Source organism: Anopheles coustani, chromosome 3 (genome assembly GCF_943734705.1).
Source record: "Anopheles coustani chromosome 3, idAnoCousDA_361_x.2, whole genome shotgun sequence".
Taxonomy (NCBI): domain Eukaryota; kingdom Metazoa; phylum Arthropoda; class Insecta; order Diptera; family Culicidae; genus Anopheles; species Anopheles coustani.
Genome location: NC_071288.1, coordinates 35,918,503 through 35,945,585, shown reverse-complemented (window position 1 = coordinate 35,945,585; position 27,083 = coordinate 35,918,503). Strand labels below are relative to the sequence as shown.

At 45.5% G+C, this 27,083-nt stretch overlaps 1 protein-coding gene across 1 annotated transcript in view; it reads right to left on the bottom strand.

Moving 5' to 3' along the window:
* The window catches only part of LOC131260389 (homeobox protein homothorax), a 151,103-nt gene that overhangs the window by 87,764 nt on the left and 36,256 nt on the right, over positions 1 to 27,083 (bottom strand). The window contains exon 5 of the mRNA XM_058262092.1: positions 26,494 to 26,679. Coding sequence (XP_058118075.1) covers positions 26,494 to 26,679 — 186 coding nt within the window. The remainder of the gene's footprint in view (positions 1 to 26,493; positions 26,680 to 27,083) is intronic.

Sequence of the window (27,083 nt, the reverse complement as noted above, 5' to 3'; positions counted from 1 at the left end):
TCCATCGAGATGGAGACGGCTTTTGCTCAATCCTCGATATCCCCCTCACTTCCCCCCCTGGGTGCATTGCCACACTCCGGTGCATCGCAATTGGCGTTCGATCGAAGGCGAAACATCTCGCCATTTCGCCGTCGATGATTCGGTTCGTCTCAGGGGCGTCGTCGTCGTCGTCGTTCGTCGTCGTTCGTCGAGATGATGTCGGTGCGATTTCGATCGAAGCGAGCGCCATTACACGAGAATCGACAGAGAACGAGCGACAAGGGTGCATCATGCAATTGCAATGCTGCACATTCAACGGCGGAGGGTGGGGGAGGGTTGGGAGATCCTCCTTGGGAGGAAACCATCGAGGGGGCGGGGGAGCAGACTCCACGGGGGAGCGCATAAGAAAGCTGCGAAGAGTAAACAACGGAAGGGCAAGCGCGAAGGCGAGCGAACGGCTCGAGCGCGAAAGGGACGAAACGAGAGCGAACGTGCCGAAACCGAAGCCGAACCGGACCTCCATCCGTGACCAGGTGGAGCGGAGGGGGGCTTGGGTAGCATGAACTGCATGGCGTCCGGTGCTAGGTGGTGCTGGTATGGGTAAATTCCTTTCGATTACATGACGCCGATTACTGGTACCGGTCGTGGAGGTTGGAAAAATGGATGGACTGCGAATGGCGATGGATGGATGGATGCATGGACGGATGGAATGATGGCCATTTTCCTCCGTCAACTCCTCTTCCCTCCTCCTCCTGCTCCCAGCCCGAACATCGCGTGAGCAGACCGAGTGGGCCGCCATTTTGCGCGCTCCACCTCGAGTAAAATGGTTATTTCCATGCGCGAAACTGCCCAGTTCTCGCTTCTTCTGCCGCCGCCGTTTAGCTGCTACAGCATCCTTTTTGCTTTTTTTTTCGTTCCTCCTCCGGTCGACGAAACCCGACGGTGGATGAAAAGGGACGAAACACTCACACACGCACACCGTTCGTTGATTTCGTCGCGCCACCTCAGCACCCGAGGAGGATAAGGCCCCACATTGGCTCGCCCCCTTTTTCGGTCCGCTCAGCTTCATCCTTCATTTTGGGCGGCAGGATGAACGCCCGGATGTCCGGCCCGACCGCCGGGGAGAAAGACCAACTTTATTGCGAACGCAGCAAGAACGCGTCCGGCAACGTCAGCAGAGCGTCCAGATGCGGGACGGTCTTGGGACGCAATTATTGAATGGAACCGTTGCGAATGGACGAAGCCGACCGAGGGAACCGGAACTCGGCACCGGGGACAGTCTGTCTCCGCACGATTGACTTCACTTCCGACGCCCGGACGCTGACCGTCCCACCGGCTTTCGGTTGACGGGTGGCGAAATCCTTGCGATCCCTAATGGACAGTGAGGCAAGATTATCCTTAATTTTGCTAATTTGATCCACAATTCCGTGCGCAACGGACATGGACGCAATGGGAAGTTTAATTCAAATTCCCGAAATAAATCCCACGGCTTTTATTTTGCTGACGCCTGGCCAACGAAAAGGAGCGCATTTGAGGGAAAGGACCGAAAGGCCTGAACTTTTCAAAATTTACACTAATGTGTAGAGGGAGAGAGTTTAAAACTATTTCTCCAGAAACCACACAACTTTTTAAAGTCGCCAAGTAGATAAATTGCCATCTTTACCACCGTTTTGGGATCATTTGCTCTCAGAAACATTTTTAACCGCTTATGGCCATTTTTGGATTATTTGAAATGAACTTAAGAAGATTAAGAAATGGTTGCGAAGCACCGGAAGTTTTCGCTTTCCTAATTGTTCGTAATTTTTCATATGTAAAGCAAAACCTTTAGTAAGATATTAACTTTTAACGCCAAAATTAACTTTTGGTAATTCTAATTGTTGCATCAGCTGTTGAAAAGCATCAACTATTTGTTAGAATAATAATTCTATCAGATATATGAGTTCATTTTAATTTTTTTCGTTAAGTTTCGTCATGTCCATAGCTGTTTGAGCAAAGTGTTTAGTTATTTATCAGCTTTTGATTTTTGGAAGGTCTTGTTTCAAAGGGAGGATAAATAAATCGCATATTAAGAAAACAGAGAAATTTACATGTACAAACATGTACTTTTAAGGCATACTTGACTTGAAAATTTGATCTAAGAAGTTTAAATCAAAAGAAATTATTTCAACAGTGAAGACCATTATTATGACAAGATATTTAATATTGTGCAAGGAAGGTAGGCGTTCTAAATAAACAAAACTTTAAACTGTGCAGAATTTAGAAAATGAATTTTGTACAGAACAATCTAATAAGCCGATTAAGGAACAAAATTCGGAGTACGCATAATATGAAAGAGTTTAAAGGTAAGCAATATTATGATCACGTTAAACAAAACAGTCTCTATCTTCTCCTATCATCGTTTTAGTCACCAAAGCTATTACACAGTTGTCTAAAAATGCTCTTATCTGCTCTATGACAGCCAGCAACGTTTTTGTCCTAAACTAAAGATGTGGAAACCCTATTTGGACGGGAAAACTCCCCGTAAACCGCCTGTCCTCGAGCCGTTTCGTCCGCTCAGCCCGGATGCGCTTATTCCTTCGGGGCGTAATGGGCATGTTTTAAAAACAACTTTGGAACACAACACAATCCCGCCCGTCGCTTCCATCAGCGAATGAAGTGTAGAATTGTGTTGTCGCTTTTTCGGGAAAAACTAACGAATCCCAAGAGGCTTAGGCCCTCAAGGTTTCCTCGAGTGTCCGGGGCGTCGTTGCATCCGAGTGCAATCGTTCCTTTTCCGACACGCTGGAGACACGGCTCGAGGGCAAGGACAGGTGGACCGCGTGAGGAAAGCGATCCCTGTCCCTCGTATCTCTCTTGCTCTTTCTCTCTCCCTCACACACACGCCTACACACGATGACAGTGACATCCCGAAGCTGGGATTTTCGTTACGGGCGACGGTGAAATTTTGAGCCATCGCAATGCTGCATCGTTGCATCGCACGAAGGTCTCCGGGAAAATCTTAGCCGGAGACCGACATTTTCTCCCGACGGTCCGGGGATTAGGCTCTGCCCTCACTCTCCCCGTTTTCCCCCGGCCCTCCCGACCCCACGGCGTGGTTGCAGATGGTTCGCTGCCATTCCCCAAAAATACATACTTAAGCTCGCCGCGTGCTGCAGAACGCCGGGGTGAAAGCCGATGGAAAAGAAAAACAACACGGACCTGCCACCACCGGCGCAGCCGTTCCCCCTTGCTTCCTGGAGCATCCCGCCGACCGCCGTCCCCTTGCCATTACCATTCCGTCGCTTGATGAGAAACACACCCGCCGGCTGCCGGGTTTTGAAAATGTGTTTTTTCATACCTCCCACTACTCCGGTTCCCCGTGACCCCCGGGCCCGCTCACCAACCCAACCATTTCCTTCGACACCGGAGTTTCGTGGAAAATGTGATATTTTTCCGTTCCACTCCCGGGGCTTCGGTTATTTGATCCGTACGTCACCAGTTTGATTTATTACATACTGATTATTGTCGCGCGGAAGGAAAAATCCCCCATTCCATGTTTCTGGGAATCATGTGGAAAAGAGTGTATGCGCGCTCCCGGGAGTGGCAAGAACGGCGAAGCAGAAGAAGAAGAAAATAGGGAAACTGTGCCGCGAGGGTAACAGATAACGGGCCGGGGCACGAGGCGAGCAAAAGGAAGACGCGGGGAATGCTCACTTCGAACCGTTTTCTACACTTGGGGACTGGCCTTTCCCTTCGGGCAGGGGGTTTTCCGAGCGCTTGAACAAAGAATTTTGAAGGAAAAGTATTTTAATTAGCCTGCTGTCGCATCCGGACCGCGAACGGCCGGGAAAATGGGATTGTTTGTACACTGGTAAGATTTTTTTTGTTCTCAAAGTGTGTTTTTTCCGAACGGAAAATCAACAAAAAAAACCCCCCATTAACGATCGGAATGGTTTTTCCTGCACGCAGTTTCAAATGTCAAGTGAGATTTTTTCTGCCATCTGATGATTTATGGTGGTTTAGAAGATTTTAATCATTTAAAAGGTTTTTTGTCGACCATTGTCATCGTAATTGTACGATAGAATTAAAAATAATAAAAATACTGCCCAAGAAAATTGTCCAACATTTGCATACCGAAATTGCGGGAAAATAGGTCACTTTAATATCGCAAGAAACCGTTCGGGTCTCAGGCCGATCGATTTCTTGCGCCCACATAAAGTGGCACTTTGCAAAAACGTAGTGAAAATTGATGGCGAAACATTAATTTTAACAGCCCGCGTGACCCGTGTCTCGTGCAGCGACGCATGCTCGACGCAACTTCCGGGCCTCCAACCAGCCACCCCACTCTGCCCTCCGGAATCGATTTTCCGAACCTGAGCGGCGGACATCCAGCGCGACAATGACGGCGCACGTTTTCCCGGACGTTGGGCACACCTTTTGCGGGCGGGCGAGGTGGTGGTGGTGAGGGGTAAGAATTTTCGCGCCACAAAACGGGACCGCACCATCCCAAGGCCGCGTGAGATGGCACATTTTTCGGGGTCGGCCCTTCGAGGTCGGGAAATGTTTTCGGTGGTCGATCGATGGTTTCGGCGTGGAGCAAGCAATTGCTCCCGCAAGCCGTTGTGTTGTGTCTGGGACAGCCCGACAATGGCCACCCGAATCGTAGTGTGGAGTGGAGGAGTGTTTTTGTAAATGTCTTTAATTTTTGTTTTTTTTTCTGATTTGTTTTGGCAGGCTTCGCTTGAGGGGAGGGAAGAGTAAAAAATAATGATGCCCCAAAATGCCGCAAAAACAATGACGACCATTTCCTGTTCCATGGCGGCAGCCTGGAAAAGGGGGGGGGGAGACGGTGGCCCAAGGGACCACCTTTAAAGAACCCATTACAGCGGCGACGATACCCTCCTGCCGGTACATTGTACATTGTACTCGAACGTGGCCGCTTACACGCTGCGCGGGACATAAAAGAAGCATTTAATGTCCTGCGCCAAAGTCGCCGGAAAAAGCGTCGCCGCGATGAAAACACAAACGACTGCACCCCGCTCGACCATCGATCCAGTTGAGATATAGCGGAGCGCTGGTCGTCATCGATTTTTCATCCACTACCGCGATGCGGTGGACCAACGATATATCGCAATCGGCTTGCTTTTCCGGCCAGCAAGCGAACAGAAAAGGCAAAAACCGAAAACCGAATTCGCCCGATTCCCGATTTTCTGGAGCTGCGCCAAAAAAGGGACCCCAAAAGGGACGGCCCGAAAAGGATCCCCCGACCGGCCGGCCCGTTTGTGCCTTTGGCGGCATTGATCAATCGTGGTCAGTCGGCTTCCCTCCCTCCCCTTTCCCGTTCACAAATGCTCCTACTTTTCCCTGGTCATCGGCTTCTGGTTCGTTACTTCCGTCGGCGGTGGCGACATTCTGCTGCGACTTTTTACGCGACACACAGAGATTGTGTGGCACACGGCGGGCGGTCACGGGACAGTTTTTCGCATTTAGTTGTGTCTTTTTCTTTTTTCTTCTTGCGGCCCATTCCGTAGCAAGTGCATGCTGCAAACGTTTGGCGAGATGGGACAAGATAGTTCGTTTTTTGCTTTATTTGCCCCGCACATTTTGCCTGCCCTTTTCAAATTCAATGTCACAAAATGCTGTTACACCGCCCGAAAGAAGGGCCCGACCGGCAAAACCGACGTACTTCATGGTAATGGATGGAAAGTTAAATATAAAGCAAAGCACAGACAAGAGGAAAAATGGAGAAAAATCACACACAAAACATTATCAATTCGCCTTCAGCCGACGTCATCATTATCGAACGAAGGTAATGGCGACGACGGTTTCGATGTTTGTCGTTGCCACTGATTTTACTCCACCATTTAATGTTTGTGTGCACTTGCGGCATTCGGAAACGACACGAAAGTGCAATTTCGATGATAGTTTTGAATAAAAATCAAGACCCATTTCTCAGAAACCTTAAACAAATAAAATGAAACATTCTCTTCGGGGACCTTCATTCAAATGAAGTTCAATTCGTGCAGCTTAAATGTTCAGTGGCGTACATTAAAAACCAAACAGCAAAACTCTGGCAACAAATTTTCCACGTTCCTCGATCCGAACCGACAAAGAAAATGTGGGAGGATAGAGTGAAAACAAACAGCACCGGATTCCCAAACCGAGGCCACCTTATCTGATGGTGGTTTTTCATGAATATCTGATTGTCTTATAATTGTATGTCATTCTCCATCGTCCTGACGTGAAATGTAATCGCACGGTGGCACCGATGGAAGGCAGAAAACGGTGGATGGGCGGAGATGTAGGACCGGGTCAAAGATAATTGGCTGAGATAGCGGGCCCCGAAGTCCGTAATGCGTCCGGAAAACACAACGTTCGAATCGGGTGATTTCGTTTTTTAAATCAAATCGACTCAAACAAGCGGGACGAATGCTACTTGATAGTGTTATTGTATTGAGCGATGATAAGCGTACCTTTTTGGGGGTTTCGAGAATCCGAGAAGAAACAACTTGAACAACGCGCAAAAACAAGTAGGCTACTGAGAGTCCGTTTCTTGCTGCAGCTGAAACCTAACGCCGTTCCAAAGGCTACTCGGATAACTCAAACAGCAACAGTCCACCACGCGCACGTTCGCCTTGTCGCCTTCCAACTCCAAAGCCACCTAACGACGAAGGCTATAGCTATAAGTTTTCATTACGCACGAGAATCCCATTAGGAAAAGATCAACTCCTACCACGGCCTCGGGAAAACGGAATGGAATGGCCTAATTCGTCCCGGGTGGTGCTTTTCCATCGCCACCGCCAATGGTCCACCGTTTTCCATCAAGCGTCCGCCTCATGTCCAATGATTTACGGTTATCAGTGCAAGGCCGAGGGAACGGGAATGTTAATAATGAAAATAATTGAGATTTTTCTTATGTTACGACGTTCGACGACGACGACGACGACGACCGTAGCGAATTCGTCCAGCAGTTTTCCTTAATTTCTTCGCCCGGTCAACAAACAACAGTTCGTTTCCCCTTCGTCCACGCTCAGCTGCGGCGAAGAATGGTTTGTTTTTGTTTTCCCGGTTGGTGGAGAAAAGTTTTTCCACCACCGCCTCGTTACGGGAAAATTGCACCCGGGAAAGCACTAACAGGTCGAAGGATTTGCGCGAAGGATGTTGTTTCCCTCTCTCCGGTTCGCGTTCCGGATTCGTTGTTGTTTTCCCGCCGGACCGGCGGTGGAAATGGCCGGAAAGTGGCTCTCCGCGATGCTTAATTACATTTCTGGACATTTCCTGCTCCGGTGCTGTTTCCAGTGCCAGCAAAAAGGAGGAAAAATGGTAAATATTTCAATAACGCCTCGAAACAATGCCGATTTTGGCGAGAAGGGAAACTTTTTCCACTGGAGTGTTGTTCGGTGAAAATCGAACCACTTCTCCCTTCCCCCATGGAACCCTTGGTTCCGGTTGGCACTCGGTCAAGTAGGTGTCAGGTTCAAATGTTCGTTCCCTTCGGATCAAGCCCGCAAAGGCATTTGTGGCCGAAGCCCGGAGGATTCTAATGGCGTACGGGTTTTCCGAGCTCAACGCACGAGAAGCAGCTGCGCCCAACACCAGAAAAACGGAAATGCGCCTTCGGTTGCTCCTTGATGGAGGGAGAGAAAAATCCTACGGCCTCACGGTCCCTCCTGGGACTGCCGAAAATGAGGGAAAACCCATCACGCCACCACCCCACGCCACGGATCGAGTCGGATCGAATCGGAACATTTTTCCAACCAAACAACCCTCGAACACTCTCGCTCTCTCTCACTCTCTTCGTCTCGGGCTGCAGATGGCGCCGAAATCCCTCGATTCCACCCGCGCGGAAACACTCAAGGGGATCGGGGGCAGGCCGGCTGGCTGGTAATTGGCGTCAATTTACTCTTCGCACCGTGTTCTACCAAACAAAAATAAAAATAATAAAGATAGCATAACCAGTGGCAGCAGACGTTGCCACTTCCATCACCGCAGCAGTCAATAGCGCGGCCGACAAGGGGTGCACGAATGGACGGGTAGCTCGAATCCCCTCGGCAGCACAAACGGCTAAGGGGGAAAATCGGGGAAAATCCTGGCAGCCTCCGACGAACGCTTCTGCATCTGCATTTGATTGAGCCGGCGCACGTTTTTGACGAAGGGGCGAATATTGAATTGGCCACCGGGAGAGGGTTAGCTCTTAGTGAGTGGTAGGCGGAGGTGGAGGAGAGCGGTGGCCAAGATGGAACGTGGTACCGTGCGGTATGAACAACAATAACGCAACAATGGGAACGCTCGTGGAAACAGTGAGGGAAACACCTCGGGACAAAGTGTTACGCCGAATGAAAATATTGTTTTATTCGCAATCGGGACCGTTGGCAAAACAAAAGGCATTCTTTGTGCACAACCAATTACGCATAAGGATAACAAGCATCCATTTCAAGGATTTTCTTATGCAAATATTTATGTAGACGTGTTGAATGTAGGGGTTAATGGAAACGCAAAATAAAAACATATTAGGTTTATTTAGAGGCAATCTTTTAGTTTACAACCGAGCTCGGATATCCGGGTCTCGTTTAACAAGGAATCCTTGTGAAAGTGAAACCATTAAGGGTTCTTGAAAATGAAAAGTGTTTCATTGAACATTATTACATTTTGCAACAATATTTGGCTTGTTTGTTTTCAGCCGTGAAAATGATTTCAAAGGTTGTTTTTGCATGATATTCTTGAATGTTCTGTGTGATTTAGGCATACTTGTAACAACCGATAACCATTAATTGACTTTGATAATATAATTTGTTTTATTTTGTTGAATCTAACAATTTTTTTTAAATGTTATTTAACTTCAAACTAAATTCTTTTATAATTGATTCTGTTCAATTTGATTGTAGAAGTTTGTTTGATAATTGAAATCTATAAAAAGATGGATTTAGAAATTGTATTTAAATTGTGTTTTGACTTGCAGATCAATACATACACATTTCAAGAAAAAACAAGTTACGTCCAACTGTTACCAAATATACCAACATTTCTTAAATTAACAGATGATGAACAAGAAACAACGAAATGTGTGTTAATTCAACATTTATGAGAAAAAACCATAACAAGCTTTTATGGTACAAAATCACAGTGAAAAAGGTCCATGTGACATTTAAGTGATACTAAAAATGCACGACAAATATGTTATCCAAAGGAAAAACATAGCATGAGCGATAGTACGTTAAACCACAGCAGAATATTAAATATTTTGTGAACTTGGGATTTCATTGTTGGAGTTTTGTTATTTTTATATATTAAATCGGAAATCCAGGACTTTCATGTTTATCTTGTTTCTATTTTATACAGCATTTTTATCTAATATTATTTTCGACAATCGCTGCGATGTTCATACAAGATTTACTCTGTTTCTTCCAAATATTTGGTATTTATTCAAAACACTTTTATGTTAACATTTCCTTTGTCGTCGGATGTTAAATTTTCGTTCCCAGAACGTTTTGTTCCCCTTCACCCGCAGCATCCGTTCATAGTTTTTCCTTCCCGTGTACCAAAAAGGTGTCGCCAATGCCGATGCCGATGCAGTTCCTGCCGTGCCAGAACGGAGTTCGTTACACCGAACACCAGCTAGCGGCGTCGGCGACGTCGGCGACGGGTCCCTCGGGAAAGGAAACGTCCCTTTCGAACTGGTGCAGAAAGAATTCACCCCCGTCACGGAACACGATAATGGAAATTTTCTCCTATTTGCGAGAGGGCATCAGAAAAGCATTAGCCTTAGCGCGAGCGGCGGAGGAGGGATCATATTTCATAATTTTCGTGTCTACCGCGTGCACTTTTCGGCCGGAAAGCGGTGGAAATAGAGAGACGAAAAGCAACCTCCCGACCGGCCGACGACGTGGAGATGATGGAACGAAAACGAATGGATCTAATGGTGTGGCCCGGGACCATTTTCCACTCTGGAAGTCGCCTCCGGAAGCGAAGGTGACGAGGAGTTTTCTCTCGCATACAGTGGCAGGAAAAACTCCTTGCACGGAAACGTTCTGCTTGCGTTAAAGAAAGCAATCCATTTCTATTTCTAGGGGCAAGAGAAAGAGAGAGAGAGAGAGAGAGAGAGGGAGCGAGAAAACCGTTCCGATGAAAAGGTGAAATTGCGAAGGAATTTATTCCCGATCGAATTGGGAAGGAAAAATTGGTATCGTGTCACGTGGCGATGTTTGTGTCCGAGGAAGTCCCTTTCTACCAATTTCCCTTGGACACCGAGAAGGAAATGTAATGCCGCATTTTTTTTTTTTTGCTGATTGGGGACCGAGGTCCTTCCTTCGGATGTTTTTCCCAAAACCTGGCGAACCCAAAGTGATTGGTGCTTGTTAATGATTTTCCTTCGTTTTTCCAACCCTAAGCCCCAAGAGCCGTTTATGTGTATGTATGTGTGTGTGTGTGTGTGTGTGTGTGTAGGGTGTGTGTGTGTGTAGGGTGTGTGTGGCCGACGTGCCTGACACTTTCCCACCGGTGTCCCATACAAGGGGGATGATAAAAGGGAGTTTTTCCGAGGGAAAATTCCTCCAATTCTTTGCCGGAAGCCAACGAAGGGTGAGAGTTTGTTGCAAAATGTTGTTCCCGGCGACAAGAGGTGGACCGTGCAGAGGCAGAGTAAATCCCCCTAGGGGGAAGCTGTATGAATGTATGCGGGTGTGTGTGCGAGCACACGGAACGGAGAAGGAATTATGATTGCCATTATTATTGTTATTAGTTCCAAAGTGATTTAAGCACTGTGTTTCGGTTATAATTAGCGTTAATCACAATATTGGACGTTCGGTGCGTAAATGCGAGGCGGTGCCAGGTGCCCCGGTGGGCCGAGGGTTTTTCTCCCTCGAGGGTTTCGGGGAAAGCCTCGTTTCACATCACAGGACAGGAGCGTGGACCCGGGTACGCAGCATCTCCCACGCTGATGGTTACGTGCGCAGCATAAATATGCTGTAAATTATGACATTTTGCAATGCGAACCCGATACACAAAGCGTCGGGCGTGTCCGTCGCAAACGCGTGTATCCTTCAGTGCGAGAGTGTTCCCTTTGAGAAAATGTATTCCATTTTCCACCACCCTCTATACCCCCCTGGTTTCGGTCGGGCGACAATCAAATATAGCGAAGGAAACAAAGTGAGCTGACGAACTGTGGGAGAATTATTTTTGTCCACAAAAATTCACCTCCCGGTTTTCGTTCAGGGAAATTATTTCTGTTTCCGGTAGCGGCATCGAACCCCGAGCCGAGGACGACGACGACGACGACAATGACGCCGATGGCATTAAGGAATTCCGACGGAAATTCGATAATTGCTGCGTAATTCAGTTTTTGTCAAAACTGCAAAACGAACGATGAATACTAAACCCGAAACCAGACACTTTTCCCCCGCGCACACCCTATGCCCTCCCCCCAACGTTGATTCGAAGTACTTGAGGGTAACGTTTTTGGACACCGGAGGCACGGGTGGAGATGGTAATCAAGTTTTCCCGGAGTGCAATTCGATCAAGTTGTTCCCGGGACATTTTCCCGAAGCGGTTCGCTTTCCGTTTCATTTGTTACACAGGAGCGGGGGATAAGAGTTTTCCTCCAAGGCCCGCTCCTTCGGTTGGAGGCAATCAAGTGCAGCGTGCGGTCAAAAGATTCAACAAGAGTTTTCCTTCCTCCTTCAAGCAACACACACGGGAAGTCTTTCACTTGCGTCAAGTGGACCTTTAAGGAGCGGGAAAGTGGAGAAACGCTGAAGGATGTCCAGTGGTGGTGGTGGTCGGCATTCTTGAAGAATCGTTGATCGACGGTCCCTACACTTTGATGACTATTGCGCATGTAGCAACAACACTCATTTGTTCGGGATGTGCTGCGATACAGAAGGGGATAAGTGTCTTGTCTTTTCGAGTTTTAAGAAAACATTCTTCAAATCCCTGACCATGGCCGGCTGCGGCAGAGAGTCATTAGATTACTCCTTGAAGACATCCCCCCCCCCCCCCCCGGACCCGGGAGTCGCAAATCAAAGTCTTTCGTAAGGGCTAAGGCTTAATCCGGTAGGAAAACAAGCGGTTCGCAAAATCCGGCTCAATCAACGTCTGCAAAAGGACAACAACATCGGATTCCGTACGGGAAACATATGTTCCGGGTGGGGTGGGGGGAGTCGGAGGTCGGGTGCGGGACTGCAAACCTGCCGCTCGAACGATAGGGCAAACCAAACCAACCCGTGTCCGCATTCGGGGCGGGATTGATTCATGAGAGTCGTGGCGTTTTCGTACCAGGTCCGGACGTGGGTGGAAAAGACAACATCCAGAAGCTAAACGATCAACAAGCCACCGGGTAAGACAACACACACACACACAGAGGCCACGTGAACGGCCGAGGGCGGAGGGAAAGCGCACGCACCGGCCTAACAACACGGGGACACGGGAGTTTAATGACATTCCTCGGTGAAGTGCAGAGCAAACGTCCACCTCGGAACAATCGGGTGGGGGGTTTGCTGGTTGAACATTTCTTGTCTAAATAAAATCCTTCGCCCGATGCACTAAGATCGATTATCTCCCTCGCCGGTGTGGGTGCAGGCTGGGTGATAGTGTTTGATGGTGGCAGAGGACATGAACGACATGTCCGACGTTTGTAGCCATGGTCCGGCAATGCAGTCATTACGGTAAAATTAATGATGTTTCTGTTCGCTGTGAGTGTCGTCCATCGTCCTTCGGCTTAGGTTTTGCCTTTCCAGGTCGCAACAAGAAGATGATAAAGCAGCTTTAACCCTTAAAGTGTGCAATGATCGAACTGGAAGCACAATTTTATACTTCTGGATACAAGAAAAAGCTTTTAGAGATACAAGAAATTGTGAGAACCATTCTTAACAATATAGGAATGTTATTACAAGATATCAAAAGGTTATTGTTGAAAAGGTGATAAAGTTTTCATCAACCAGTTTTGTATACAAAAGCTTTGTAATTTTATACATGTACAGTGTCATATATGAGCCCACCATGTAATTTATATACTCATATGCGATTTGCCACTCAATATCTTATTAAGCTGGAGCTATATTTTTCACTTCACATGAATTTTATTTTGGATTTCAAGCCAGAAATAATGATTGTAGACTGATCTACAACTGTCGTTTTGCATATAGCGGACATTATAAAAGGTTAACTTTTTCTTTAAAATCTTCTCAAAAATTAAAAATCGATGTATCGTGAAATTTGTTTTCAGAAAGTGAATCCCCCCTTAACTATGTCCACAGTTTTATTCTTTACAAGAACAATTTCATGAGAAAAAAGAGGGTAAAAAAAAATATTTCAGCAAAAAAGCTATTATTGGCTATTATTGTGTTTTATACTTTTTACCAAAAACGGTTTTTTTCTAATCAATAGTTAATTAGGAAAATAACATGAGAGAATCAAACAGAAATTTTGTAATTATTGATTGATTATAACAGGTTTTAGAGTTGACGAAAATCACTTTAAACATGAATACAAATTGAATTTGTTGTCCAATCCGCAGCACTGTTCCTTTGCAGGTTTAATGGGATATTTTTTGTTATAGAAATGTAGTTTTAACGTGGGTTGCCTTGGCAACAATTTTTCAATGCAATCAGCGACACGATCACGATCACTCAGTCAATCGATCATTCTGTGAAAGCTAATTTAATTGTGGTGCATAAAAACATAAGCAACTCAAGCGAACGTGTGGCTGCGGTTGCGGTGCTTGTGCTGAAAGTGCATCACTCGTCACAGCGCTGGTATTATTATTATTATTTTTATTCTCTCCCGGGATGAAAATAATCTTCCCGAACGAATATTGCCACTTACGGTTTCATTCTCGCCGAAAAAGGGCATTGAATTTCACACCCGAACGCCGCCGTGGAGAGCGGAGGAAAGCCGTGGCCTCACAATGCCGCTCTCTAATGGCCATCGAGAGTGCGCAATTTAATGCTCGAAAGACGATCGGTATCGGTTTGCCCCCGGGGGTTGTGCGCACATCCTGCGTTCCGAACGTGTGACACTCGATTCCCGCCACCTCTCCCCCCAAAAACCCTTAATCTCGCCTGCCATTACGCATCGGTGTGCGAATTTTTCGGCAACCCGCACATGAACACCCGAAACCCCGAAGATGCGGAGGGAACAAAAACAAAAAAAATTGCACGCGCGTGCACATGCACATAATGCACCCGAGGAGGCGCATCATTTCGGTGGACGTTTGGCGCATTTTGCGTGTGCGTAACTTTAAACCGGCCCACCGGCCGGCTTGCATTCGCCACGGATGGATGCCAAAACGCCGGTGTAATATAAAACCGTTGGCCACGCGACACAATCGGACGGCGGATTGGGTGCGGGGAGCGGGGGGCTGGTCGCTGGTTCAAAGACGGTGGTGACACCGGAACATTGTTGTTAGTGTATTTTTTTCTTCTGCGTCTTCCCTGGGAAGGTCAGCAAGAATAAGGTTGGTCGGAAAAACCAATGTAAGTACACAGTGAACTTTTGTCGGTGTCCCAAAAGTGCACGCATTTTTAACTTTCCTCTTCCCAACTGAACCCTCTAATTGCAGTTCACGACGGGGTGGATGTGGCGGAAAAGGGTGGCCTTCTTTTTTGCCTTCTGGGAAAGAGTTTACCATTTTTTTTTTTTTGGTTTTTAACATGACACCGAACATGGAAGGAGAATTATTACGCCGCAAAGATAGGTACAGGTACTCTTTACCACTGATATCATGTGTTTTTTTTACAATGTTAGTCTTTCTTGTTGACTTCTTCTGGAAAAAGTGATTGCAAAACCACAAGCAACCGGGTCCCCGAGACGGCTTCAAAGGCCGAGACACCGTTGCCAAGTACACGCAGGTCAAATATAACGACGTCTTTTGCGCAACCACAAACCCGACACGACACCGACGGCCGACGAGTTTGTTTGGGTTTTGAGATTGTTTTTTTTTTCATTTCCGAATCCTTTCCTTCACGTCGGCCACAGACGAAAAAAAACCAGGCAAAAAAAACCACGCGAGTCCTTCTTTACCCGATGATCCATAAACCTAACCGTACGTAAACAAACAATTTGCTCTCGGTTGCCCATTTTAAATCATAAAAATCCGTTCCGTCCGCACGCCACACCACCATCGGCTCATCTTCGTCCGCGTGTGCGTGGGTGTATCAGATTTTGGTGCCATAAAATGTGATCCCTCCGTTTCGGAAGCTGTGCGCGTCGGTCGGTGGTGGGAATGCAGTTAAATCCGAGCCGACGAACACCCGGCTGGCCGGTTCCCTTCCGGAAGGGCATCGTTACCGAACGGCCCTCTCTCTCTTACTCTTACCGAAGTACCGCAGCAATAAAAATGAAGTGACTGTATCGCTTCGCAGCCAGATTGTAAAACTCTGTCAAATGGCCATAAAACGCATCACACTGGTAACACAATCCCGGATCGGATCGGTTAGCGGGAAGGAAGGGAGCGGAAAGGGGAGGAAAAAAAATTGGTAAGACCTAGTCGAGGATGCGCCTGAAGCCGCAAAGTCTCGGTAGGAACATATTTTTGCAAACAATTTCATCTCATCTCCGAGCTCTTGACGGTCTGTCTGTAAGTCTGGATGCAACTTCTCGTTCCTTTCCGCTATTAAATCGGAAGCTAAAATCACCCTAGTCTTGAAATGTTCTCCGAGTTTTTCGTATTTGCGAAACCACAAACCCGACCATCAACTCCGTGGAGTTCGTCTCGTCCGGCTCGAGCACCCTCCGAGCCAGGATGCAGATGTTACCACATGCTACCAGACGATCCAGTAGGATCATCAGAGAGCTTCGATTGTGCGTAGTGTTTTAAATTGTCCCCCTGTTTTGTTTGGTTTTTTACTCCTGCCCGAAGGGGTTTGGGATTGAAAATTGACTGTAAATTTTATTACTTGTAACGACCTAAATCAACAACCAGTAGGTCTGTGGCCACCGCCTGACGGCTGTCGTCAGCTGGGAAGTCAGGGCGCGCACACCGTCTAGAGCGTTGATTGTTGGAATGTCAGCAGTCTCTTGGTGCATTATTAGAGGGCCTTCTACCTAGCGAGATGATTAAAATTAATTTGTCCACCTGCAACCTTCGCTCGAATGCAGTTTTCCCCAAACGGCATGCACATCCTCGGTTTGCAACAGACACGCACGGTGCTTGTTGAATGCTTGAAAAACGGCAAACAAAAACACCCGGCCGAACGAAAATAGCCACACCGTTCCGCACATCCGAGAGCTAGAGACCTGGCCGAGTGGGTTGTAAAGTTTATTACGGCCAATCAAACGATTTCGATTAGCTGGCCCTGGCTTGGCGGTTTGAATGTTCGATCGCACGCGCGTCCATAAAACCCGCCTCCATCGGCGCGGATTGGATGGATTTTCTTCTGCATCGGGGTTTAGCTAGCTTCCCTGGGAAACCGAATCGAAGTGTCGCGAGAAGGAATGAATCGAACGATGCTCGGCCGGACGACAAACTAGACGCAATTCCCCGGCATCAACGGTTTGATGGTGCTTGATGGTTTTAACTATCGCCATATGCACGCGCAGTTAAACAGAAGATGGCGAACGCAGCAGATACGCATGCAACAAGATACTTGCGGCCATAAAGACAACGGCACGGGAAAAAGAAGGGAAAAACCAAAACTACTTTTCGGCCGGAGTGCGGAGTGACAATGTTTCATAATCGGTTACCGTTTTATGGCGCAGCATAAAAGTGTCGATCGCCCCGTGTGGCAAAGCGGAGAGGGACGACGGGCGCTGGCGAAAGGGGATATAAAACCTAAAGGGGGCAACAAAAATATAGTAAACGATGCTGCAAATCGCCCCGATATGTTTCAATCAGTAACAGAAACAGGTTGTTGCTATGACAATGTTGGCGCAACCCGAACGCGGTTGGGTTACTTTGTGATCATCGATTTAAAAATAGTTATGGTCGTAGTTAGCAGCAGAAGGGTGGAGCTATCAACCTCCGATATGGTTTGTTTTTGCATCGTTAAACGCAATTAACATCAAAGCGTCGAACGATGGACTGGAGAGGTTGGCAGTGTTTGGTTATCCGTTCAACCAGTGTCAATTAAAGTACTAAAATATCCCACATCCCCAACGGGAAAGCGAATGAATGAACGAAACTGGTATGGAATTTGTGCGATGTCGTGTTTCTCAATTTTTCACTCGCCAGGTTCAGCGATGCTTTAAGCTGCTTCCAGATGAATTCCGCCGGCTCCAGCTCTGCAATGATCCCGATATTTGAGGCTGAAATTTCCTGGAACGCGTTGGTTTCGGCAAAGAACAACACCGGTCGGGGTTTTTTTTTATTTTCAACAACAAAACATTTATTTTGTTCAAAAAATAGTTTAAATATTAGTTATAATGTTTTGCTTCAGTTTTTGTTTTATAGACAAAATACATAATATCATGAGTTACGCCCACGCTCAATCGCTCGATCCGCGCTGCGACCGATGCACTCGATCACAAAAGTAATTAAAAAGACAAAAAAAAAAACATAAAATATAGGAAGAGAAAACCTCAAAAACATCGTATAAATCGGCTAATACATAGAACATAACTAAAACCGGAAATCATAATCCAGTAACGGACGAAGTACGACGGCGAAACGAGCGTTAAAATTAGGTGTGTACACCCGCTTACTGTTTTTTTCGTTTCGACAAAAGAGACCAAAAAGGACGAAAAGGACGAAAACGAAATTGTAAAAAATAAAAACGAAAAACTTAAAAGGAAGCACATGGAAGGGTTTTTCATGTTGTTTTTTTGTTATTTCGAGTTGCGTTTTTTTTTCTTTGCTTGCTTGCTTGTTTGCTTGCTTGCTTGCTTGTTTAATCTTTGTTTAATAATACCTATTATGTAGGAGGTATATGATGATGGAAAAAAGTTACGCTAAAGGAGATTCTGGAAAAGGAGCGAAACTGCGTGAAAACTCTCTTCCTCCCGGCTCCCGGGGAATGTGTTGCGCTGCGGACGAAAAGGGAACGAGTCTGTTCCGCAGGCGGCTGGGGAACAGGGACAAGGATAAGGTATCGACAAGAGGCTGTGGGTGAAAAGGGGGGGGAGAGTAGGAGGTGGGATGAAACAGAAAACAAAGCATTCGACCACAATCCTACCACTTTTAGTAAGGTTTTTCATCCCTTCGCCACATTCGCCCTTGCTTTCATTCATTCGATGCCGCAGGATGCAAGAAAAACCTCCAACGATTTTCCGCTCGAGTTAAATCAAGCAATGCGCGCTCCGGAGGTACTCGTCTCGTGTGCCACCCGCTTCCGGTAACACTTTCGCACAAACAATTGCATTGCACAGCATCATTATTATTGTTTTCTAACACACCAGTTTTTCTTGCATCTGCCGCCACGAACAATGGAAGACAAGGGGAAGCATTAAGCACAGCTTGTTGATCGCTTTCTTACTTAGTTAAATGCCTTCGAGTATCTTTTATGTACGCTGTGTAAGCTTCAGAGATGTTTTTCTTTAAGATGTATACTATGTTCATTTGTGTACGCAATTGTGGATCTTATGCGGATGCTTTGTTTGCGTTTAGCGAGTATTTCTTTTCATCGACTTTTACTCAGAGGGATCTTTACGGAAGGGATGTATGCGTTACACTCTTTTCTATCTCGGTTGGCAAGCGCCTCGTGCCGCTTACAGTATGACTTTTACTTTGCATCTGTGGCTAGCTTCCATTACTCGTCCGTTTTCTGTGTTCTTATCCGATTTTCTTTTTACAAATGCAGTGTGGTGGTGAAACAATTTCGCTATGCCTTAAATACAACACACTTTCCTCGCTCACATTTGTTCTTTGCATCTTTTTTTATTTATCTTGTAAAAGCTTCTCGCTAGGGATACAATTTTAAAACAATCGATTTTTATCTCTTCAAATGATATAATTGTAATAAAAATCGCATTTAAAAAAAAAACATAACATTTGCTAAAATTTGCCACTCTTAATAAGTTACGATCTCCACCGTTTACGTATGTTCGTTTTGCTTCACAATTCGACGGGTTCGTGTAGTTGCAACTGAATGCATATAAGGGTTAACGTACGTTCTATTGGCGTAGTTCTTTTCCTTTTCCCTCCCTCCTGTTTTAAGTAACTTAAATCTCACGGTCGCGATCATTTTCAACGACTTCGGGTACGAATCGGGTTTGCACTTTTGCAACATTGCACATCTCGAACGGATCTTGGTTGCGATATATACTGTGGTCTACATCATTTTTCAACACGGAAACCAAAATCGATCGACCGGTTGATCTGGTTGATTTCTTTTTTTATCGTTCATTCTCAACCGTATTTTGTGTGTAGTTGAAATAAAAAAAGAAAACAGGGAGACATAAGTATGATACGGTCGTGTAGCAACAAAACCAAAACAAGTAACATACTAAGGAAGAGAAAAACACTCATAAAACATGGCAACCTACGACGCCTACCTTGTTCTCGTGTGTGTATTTTTAGTCGATTCGTTGCCCTCAAAGTTGCGCTGATCAGCGGAGTTTCGAGTTCTGCCGCTCCCAAAGGATATCTTGTTCAGTCATTTACATGGCTTTGAGGTGTTTTTGTTTTTTTCCTTCCTGCATCTTGCGTTTCCTTCAAACTTCCTCTCTGTGATCTTTCGCTATCTTTTATATTTCTCGTTTTTAGAAAAGAACTCGATCCACCGATGTACGGTCAAAATTTTTTTGTACGCATGTATCTTTAACGAAAAGTACAAGTAACGTGTCAAAACAAAGAAACGAGGAAGCACCGTCCCAATTTCTGTTTTTAAGTGAGCGAGAGTACGAGATTCTACCGATCTTCTTGTAGGAGTGAACGGATGATGATGGTGGTGTCGATGATAGTGGAGGATTGCAGCGTGGGACAGAATGGATGGATGTTGTGGGGCGTGGAGGGGGAGTCCTTTCTTACATTTGTTAGTTCCTTAGCTTTCACTACATTTACGTACGTATTTATATATACTATATATTCATTCATTCTGTTGCATCGTTTTCTTTACTACTGGCATTAAAATGCTTCCGTAGCGCGTGAGGAACGCTTCGTTAGATCAATTGTTTGATTCGTGTTATATTACATACTTACAAGAAACTGCTAACTGAGCCGAGTCAGAAAACGTAAACGGAAACCGAAGAGAAAAACACTCCGGAGGCTGCTGCCCTTCCCGGGAGCGGGTTAGTACCGATGAAGAGAAAAGAAACGTTCATAGTTTTGTTTGATTGGTTGGTTTTTGGCTTCACCAGCGAATGGGAAGCATCATCGTATACTTGTTGCGTTTAGTGCGAGCGGGCCGCAAGTGTCCTCCAGCGAGGACCACGAGCCACTGCACCTTCTTCTGCTTCCTCCTGGCCGATGTCGATGCGGATCCGGTGGTTCTGGTGTGCGGGATCGAGATGGCCCACCGGAAAGTGGACGTTAGAAATTGAGGTAAGAATTTCGATCGCTCGTACTCCAGGTTTTCCGGTTCGGTCCACCATCCAGCGGGCCATCCAAGCCTCGCCACCCAAAGCCACTCGGTCCCATCGACACGCCGTCGCCCGAAGCATCCCTCCACCTACTCTCTCTCTCTCTCCTTCTATTTTTCCTTACTCTAAGTTTCCTTAACAAAGCCACAACCACCGGCGAAAAGCGCGGCCCCCCCCCGCGCGAATGGGGCGAGGTCCCGCTCCGCCGACGGGGATTCTTTTTTTTTCTGCGCTGATTTTATGAAAATACTTTAATTAGGTATACATTTACAGTTCGATCATCACGTAAACGATTGTTGCTCTTGGTATACGTATGTATGTTTTGTTGGTATTGTTCCGTATCGGGGTTTTCTTTTGATTTTCCTACTCCATTTTTTTCCTCCATTTCCTTCTCACTCGCCTGCGCTCGGTTTTCATTCGATTTTTCCATTCACATGCCCTTCAGTTAGCTCCTGGTTTCTCAAAGGTAGCTCCTGGTTTCTGATAGAATATAGCCGATTCAAATACTTTTTAACCGACACGCGCGGTACCATTTAACACATCCACCATTCCTGAGCCTTGCGCTAGATATTCCGTTCGTTTCTCGCGCGGCGAATAAACCCGCGAAAGAAGCCACCGGAAGCCAGCGTTAGAAACTCCTTCGCGAAATAGAAGAGACAAAAAAAACACCAAAGAAACAAACAACACGAACGAAGGGGAAATAAAACGGAGAAAACTAAACCTATTCGATCGGCATCGGATAGCGGAGAACTTTACGTCCCGGCGATAAATATACGTATTGATTTATTAAAGGTAGGTATTACTCGCAATGTTTTCCGCGCCCCAAACTGATGCCGCGCAATATCATTTGCATTTGATTCCCTTTGCCAGGGTTTATGCTATATGCTACGCTTATCGTATCGCTATCGCCCAATAGTTCTGTGTTCGTGTGTATGTTTGCGTGTTTGTTTGTTTCTTCATCTTCCCTAGGCCCCTGCGGTTAAAATACTCTACCGATCCGGTAATCAATAAAACCATACAGATAAAAACAAAAAAGAAAGGTAAAGCTTAATACTCGAATTAGTTAGTTTTTTGTTTAGGTTCCTTCCTTTTTGCCGCTGCCATTTTGTAGCTGTGTTTTTTTGTTTTTGTTTTAAAATCGTATACTCATTTTACCACCACATTGTAATCATTGCTTAAATGGGTATTATTCGTTTATTTTTTTGTGTTTTTTCTTGTTTTTGTTTGCTTTCTTCGTTCCTCTTAAGGTAGCAGTATATTTCGTACTAAACTTATTTAAAGTAAAAACAGAGCTTCCTCGATCTCTCTACCGCCTGCACTCGAGTCTCCCGTTCTATAGGCTAAGTTCTGCTAGTTCTGTAATCAATAGTGTGTATCATCGCGCAAATCTTCCCGCTTTCGTTCTATTATCGTCACTTTGCCTTGTCATGAGGATAGGTTTACACATTCTTTTGGCGCCTCACCGCTACCTACCAACGCCGTGTGCGCGTTTGCTTGCTAATTCTGATGATTTTGCTGATTTTTGCTTAGTTTAAGCTTACATTAGCCTACCTTCGTCTTTCCAGCACACACACACACTTACACACTTTTCTACTCTTTGAGAACGAGAAAAGTCAAAGTCAGTCGTACATAAGTTACGTATATTGTTCAATGACTCGCGAGCCGCGCAACGACTGTCTCGCGTGAATTTAACAGCCAAGGGAGAAGCTGTGCGGGCATGCGCCTCGCCATTTCTTCATCACAACTTGGCATTTATTCGCTCAGTTTTTAGGCTCGCCCAATCTCGCACCGGTTGAGATCGAAACTGTGCAAAACCGGGGCGACAAAACAACTCAGTAAAAAAAAAACGGAACCAGTGTAGTTCAATGTCATTTGGAAGCAGCTTATGTTTCAGTTTTTCTTTTCCTCAACCTGGCCAATAATTGGATTTGATTTCCTTTTTTCACTAGAATAATTACAAAATTTACAGAACCAACGAAAAAAAAACGCACTTCGTCGCACGAGCCCATACAACGTTTCGTTCATTCATTCATTCAGTCCGGGAAACACAGAGATATGAGACAGGTTTCTTAACAAAAGATGTAAGAGATTGAATACTAGCGAAGCGTATAGTTAGACCCATTCGAACGTCAATACTGATTTTGCAAAGGTGAGTTTAAAACTAGTTAAGTATCTGCCGATAGCGCGCCAGTAACGCATTGATCGAAAGTGAACACAAACTGCTTTGCGTTTCCCAACCCAGAGATTCAGATATAAAATGCGATGGAAATTCAAATGTTGAAGCACCGAATGTTACTTCCACCACGCGACATTACGTCGATCCCCACGAGTAGGTGCTGTATTCTCCCACAGCAAAACGTGACTGATGACGCGTTAAGGCGTCATGCCGACTAAAGAAATCAAAATGTGATTCAAAAACGTTTCAAATAAATCAATGAAAATGTGAAATTTAGTTATATGTACAGATTATCAATCAATATAAAAGATCATGCATACTTGACAAATGACTACGGGATGAAAAATAAAACAAACAAAAAAAAAAGGTGGGAAAATATTGCGTAACAATTTGGCAACGAAACACCTCCGTCTCCCGGTGGCGATGGTTAACGATCGACGATCGTGGGTAAAGGACAGGGAAGTAACCCGAAAAGCTGCACCGACCCCGGCCAACCACGGGAAAGGTGTGATAGGGAAATGGTGTGGGGGTTACGAAAATGCAAAAGAAACAATTGTGATTTGAAATAGATGCCTAAGTTTGCTGAAAGTAAAAGATTGATTAAACATAGAGCTATGAAAAATGGGATGAACATGTGATGACCTTTTGGGGCGCGTTGCGTCAGGTCCATCGACTTGTTGACTGCACACTTGCAGTGCAGAAAAACAAAATTAAAGAAAGGAAAAAAAAACATGACCAAATCGCCCCATCTATAACAAGATAGATCGGGATTTGAATGTGGGAAAAGTTAGAAAAAAGAGGCAATGAAATAAATAAATAGCATACTGCAGTTATTTGCCTTCCCAAACCAACAGCATGTTGATGAATGGGAAAATGGGGGGAAAGAGGTTGTGCTTTTTTGGGGGAAGTTGGTAAAATATTAGTCGGGGGGTGGTACCGACCGGGCTGTGGAAAATGTGTTTGCCAAATTGTTACGTCAAAATTGATAGTTCAACTATTGGCGAGCTATATGGGCCTCTTGCAAAAACGAAGTGCTACAAAACTAATCTCGTTCGTTCGCTGGTACTTTTTTCATTTTGTGCTAACAGTTTGTTTGCTTTTTTCCGCTTTGTGTTTGTTATGTCTGATGTCGTTTCGTAATCATATTTATGCTTTTTCCTTTTTTTTTAAACGCTCAACACACGCTGCGGGCCTCGATCGAGTTGAGACCGCGCGGATTGATTTGTGATTTGTGCCGCGACTGAATTCACGTCTACTTCCGATGAGCAAATATTTGCCGTATATCGCTTCCTGCTGCCTAGGTTCCGGTTATTGCCAAAACGTATTCCCTTTTCGCTAATTTAACTCCTCTATTTTGTGTGTGTTACCACCCTTACCTCCCTACATTCAATATGATCATAAATGCTCGTAGCTGTAGGCTGCTTTTACGTATACTCGTTGATTATTAATTATCTTTAAATTTTGTGTTTTGCAAAATGCGAGCTGCTCCGCTCGGCTTTTCTTAAACATTAATTACGTATTTGTTTCTTCAGTGTGCCATTAGGCTGGTTTGTTTCTTTTGTTTGTTTCTCTTTTTTCCTTTCTATATTTTAACTAATTTGTTTTCGCTTCCTCCTACCGCTAACGCCTCCTCTTGCCAACTTTCACGTTGTCTCCCGTTGCCTCACCCGTTGCGCGCCTGCCTTTGCCACAAGTTTTGCTTCCTTTAGCTGTGTGCTGCTGCCGGTTGTGTTGTATATGTTTGTTTTCTGCTGATCTACTGCTGGAATCTGGGCGCGGAAGTGTTTATTTACATTTTCACAATCAAAACCGGCTCGCCGCTGCGCGTCCGGCTTCCTGCCTTTATCGGCCGTTGTTATGACAGTGGTCCTGTCCGGCTCTATTATCGTACGTACTGATTTGCAGTTTAATGCTACTATTTTCTTTTGCTGCGAGTATTTAGTGGTTCGGTTTCTGGTTTGTTTTGGGGGGCAATTAAAGAGATCTGTTTCTATTCAATCGAATCGGTCCGGTTGCCTATCGTTCCGTATGATTTGTTTTGAGTGGTGTGATGCTTTTCGAATTTGTTACTCCATTCCTTCCATTGGCACTCGGTGGCATGATTGAAAAGTGTTTGATTAAAATCAATCAAACTGAAAAATTCCACCAACGGTCTAGCGCTACTTAGCAAAAGTAGTGACCAAAACCCGGCATAATCTGTTCGGCCTTTCATCATCCTGTCAGTTAACTGTTCACCGTTTCCTGTTCGCTTTGCTGCAAAACACATGTCCCTGTGGCTTCTACCAGCTCTTCTGGTTCGGTCCGCAACCGTGGCCGTCTGCTTTATTAATCGGACAGCGTTAAGAAGAGAAAAAAAAACAATCCCTGTCTTGTTGGAAACTCCTGGCATATTCCTGTTCGAATCGTTATTCCTTTGGGGCACGTAAGCAATAACAGCCTGGTTGGTCTGTTGCAACTCTGTGTATTGCATAGCTACACTCCCTACACAGACCCTCCTACCCCGCCCGTCCTCAAGCGACTCAATAGCGGACTGGCCGCAAATAAACGCACGCTATATCGTGTTTTTCGCCTACGTGAGCCAGATCAAAGAATGAGATGCTCGCACACGCTAAGGCGCGCAGGGGAAGCGAGATTACAAGGAGTAAAAAAAAAGGCAATGGGAAAAGAAAACTCCCATGGCCAATCCCGCCAACAAATGCAAATGCACGGGCAAAAAGGCAGCCGGGGCGAGATCATGCTGGAAGAGCTTTTAATTTTAATATAATGTCCTGGAATGCGAGCTCCGAAGCTTCTGTACGTGCTGCACACTCTTCATTAATCATCTCATTTCATTCATTGTGCTTGGCTGGGGATGGGGGAGCCGAGGGCGGCAAAGTGCATAAGCTCAATTTGCGTAGCCACGGCGGCAACCCGCTGCAACTCAATTGAGCATTCTTCGACGTCCTCCAGCCTCCCAATCCCTTCGCAAAGAAGGGGAATGAGGAGGCGGGGGGGGGGGGCTTCTCCAAACCACTCGTTCTCTCCTTTCGACCTACCCTTAAGACATGTTATTCGTACCAGTGGGAAACGGAGTAATAAAAAATGAAAAGAAATAATCAATGCAATCAATACGGAATAAATAGGCCGCGGAATGCATGCGTAATAGTGTTGGACTTTTTCCTCCTAAAATGTGTTCTTTTGCTTTCCTGTTTTTTTATATTATTTCTTGTTTAACCTGTTCGAACCTGGTTGCTGGTGTAAAGTTTTACTTTGTGTGTACCTGTGGTGGTGTGCCATGATGTTAGGTAACATACTGCTTCCCTTCATCTCATCATGGTTGGGACTATCTGCTTTGAAATTGTGCAGTTGTTTTCTTTCACTATTTGGGCTTTTCCCTTTTTGAGTCGGCAAGTGTGAAAATGTATGCTATTTTCGGCTTCCCTATGACGCTCGGATTGTTCCGATTCGTATTGTTTCACTGGTGAAGATGGGGGGGAGATCTTTTGTTTTCGTGTAATATGAAATAAAAAGTTGTGTTACAATGTTCATACGTATTTCGTAGCTTTCTTATCGGTTTTGGTTGTGTTTTGTTTCGCTCAGTTTTTGACATACATATTTGTTTAGTTTGTTTTTAGCATATAATTTGTTTGTTCGTTTGTGTGTTCGTACTGTATTGTTTTGATTCATTCCTCAGCTTTGCGTTTTTGTTTTAGTTTGTTTGTTTTCGTTTGTAAGCTTTTAGTTTTGCTTTCTGTGCTTTTGTTCAAAGTTCTTCAGCGCGATCAAGTGAAGTTCTGGCCATTATCCCAGGGCATTGTGAGCACCCGCTTCGTTTTTGCAAGAAGGTCATAGTCGTACTACGAACATGGGTGCACCACCGCATTGTAGCTCGCCAATATAGGACCATGTGCTCCCGCGAAGGGGGTACTCACAACGTCTGGTGTGCTAGCTCCATCAGTATGCGATGTTGAATCTGCATTACTTCTACCCTCGCCATTGGCACCGCCTAATTCTGGTGGTTTGGTGGTGTCCCGTTCGTCAATCACTAAATCTATTGGCATTTTACCCTTTAAACACGATATATATCGATGGCAAAAATTATCACACAGTTCATGCACCTGAAACAACAGAGAAAAGCAAGAAGAAAGGGAAAGTGTGTCACAAAAAAGCTCTTCGTACGGGGCGCCGTCGTTCTTTTTTGGAGTTCGCTCTCGCCTTTACTTCCCTTCTCTCCCCGTTCTCTTCTCGTGTGCCAGAGCTTTGTGTCCTTACGGTGGTGGCCCGCCTGTTTCTAGGACGCCATGATCTTCGACCACAACAACAACAATACATAAAAAAGGGTGGTACCATTTTCTTTACAACTTTGGCCGCCGCCGTTTGCAATAGTGCAATGGTGCAACGGGTTGGTTGCACCGCCCACAATTGGCAAGGGTTACTTTGTCTGCCTGTTTGTTGCGTACGTTTGTTTGTTTGTTTTTCATTTTGATTTCATTCTTTCGTTTCAATGCTGCTTGGGATAGTT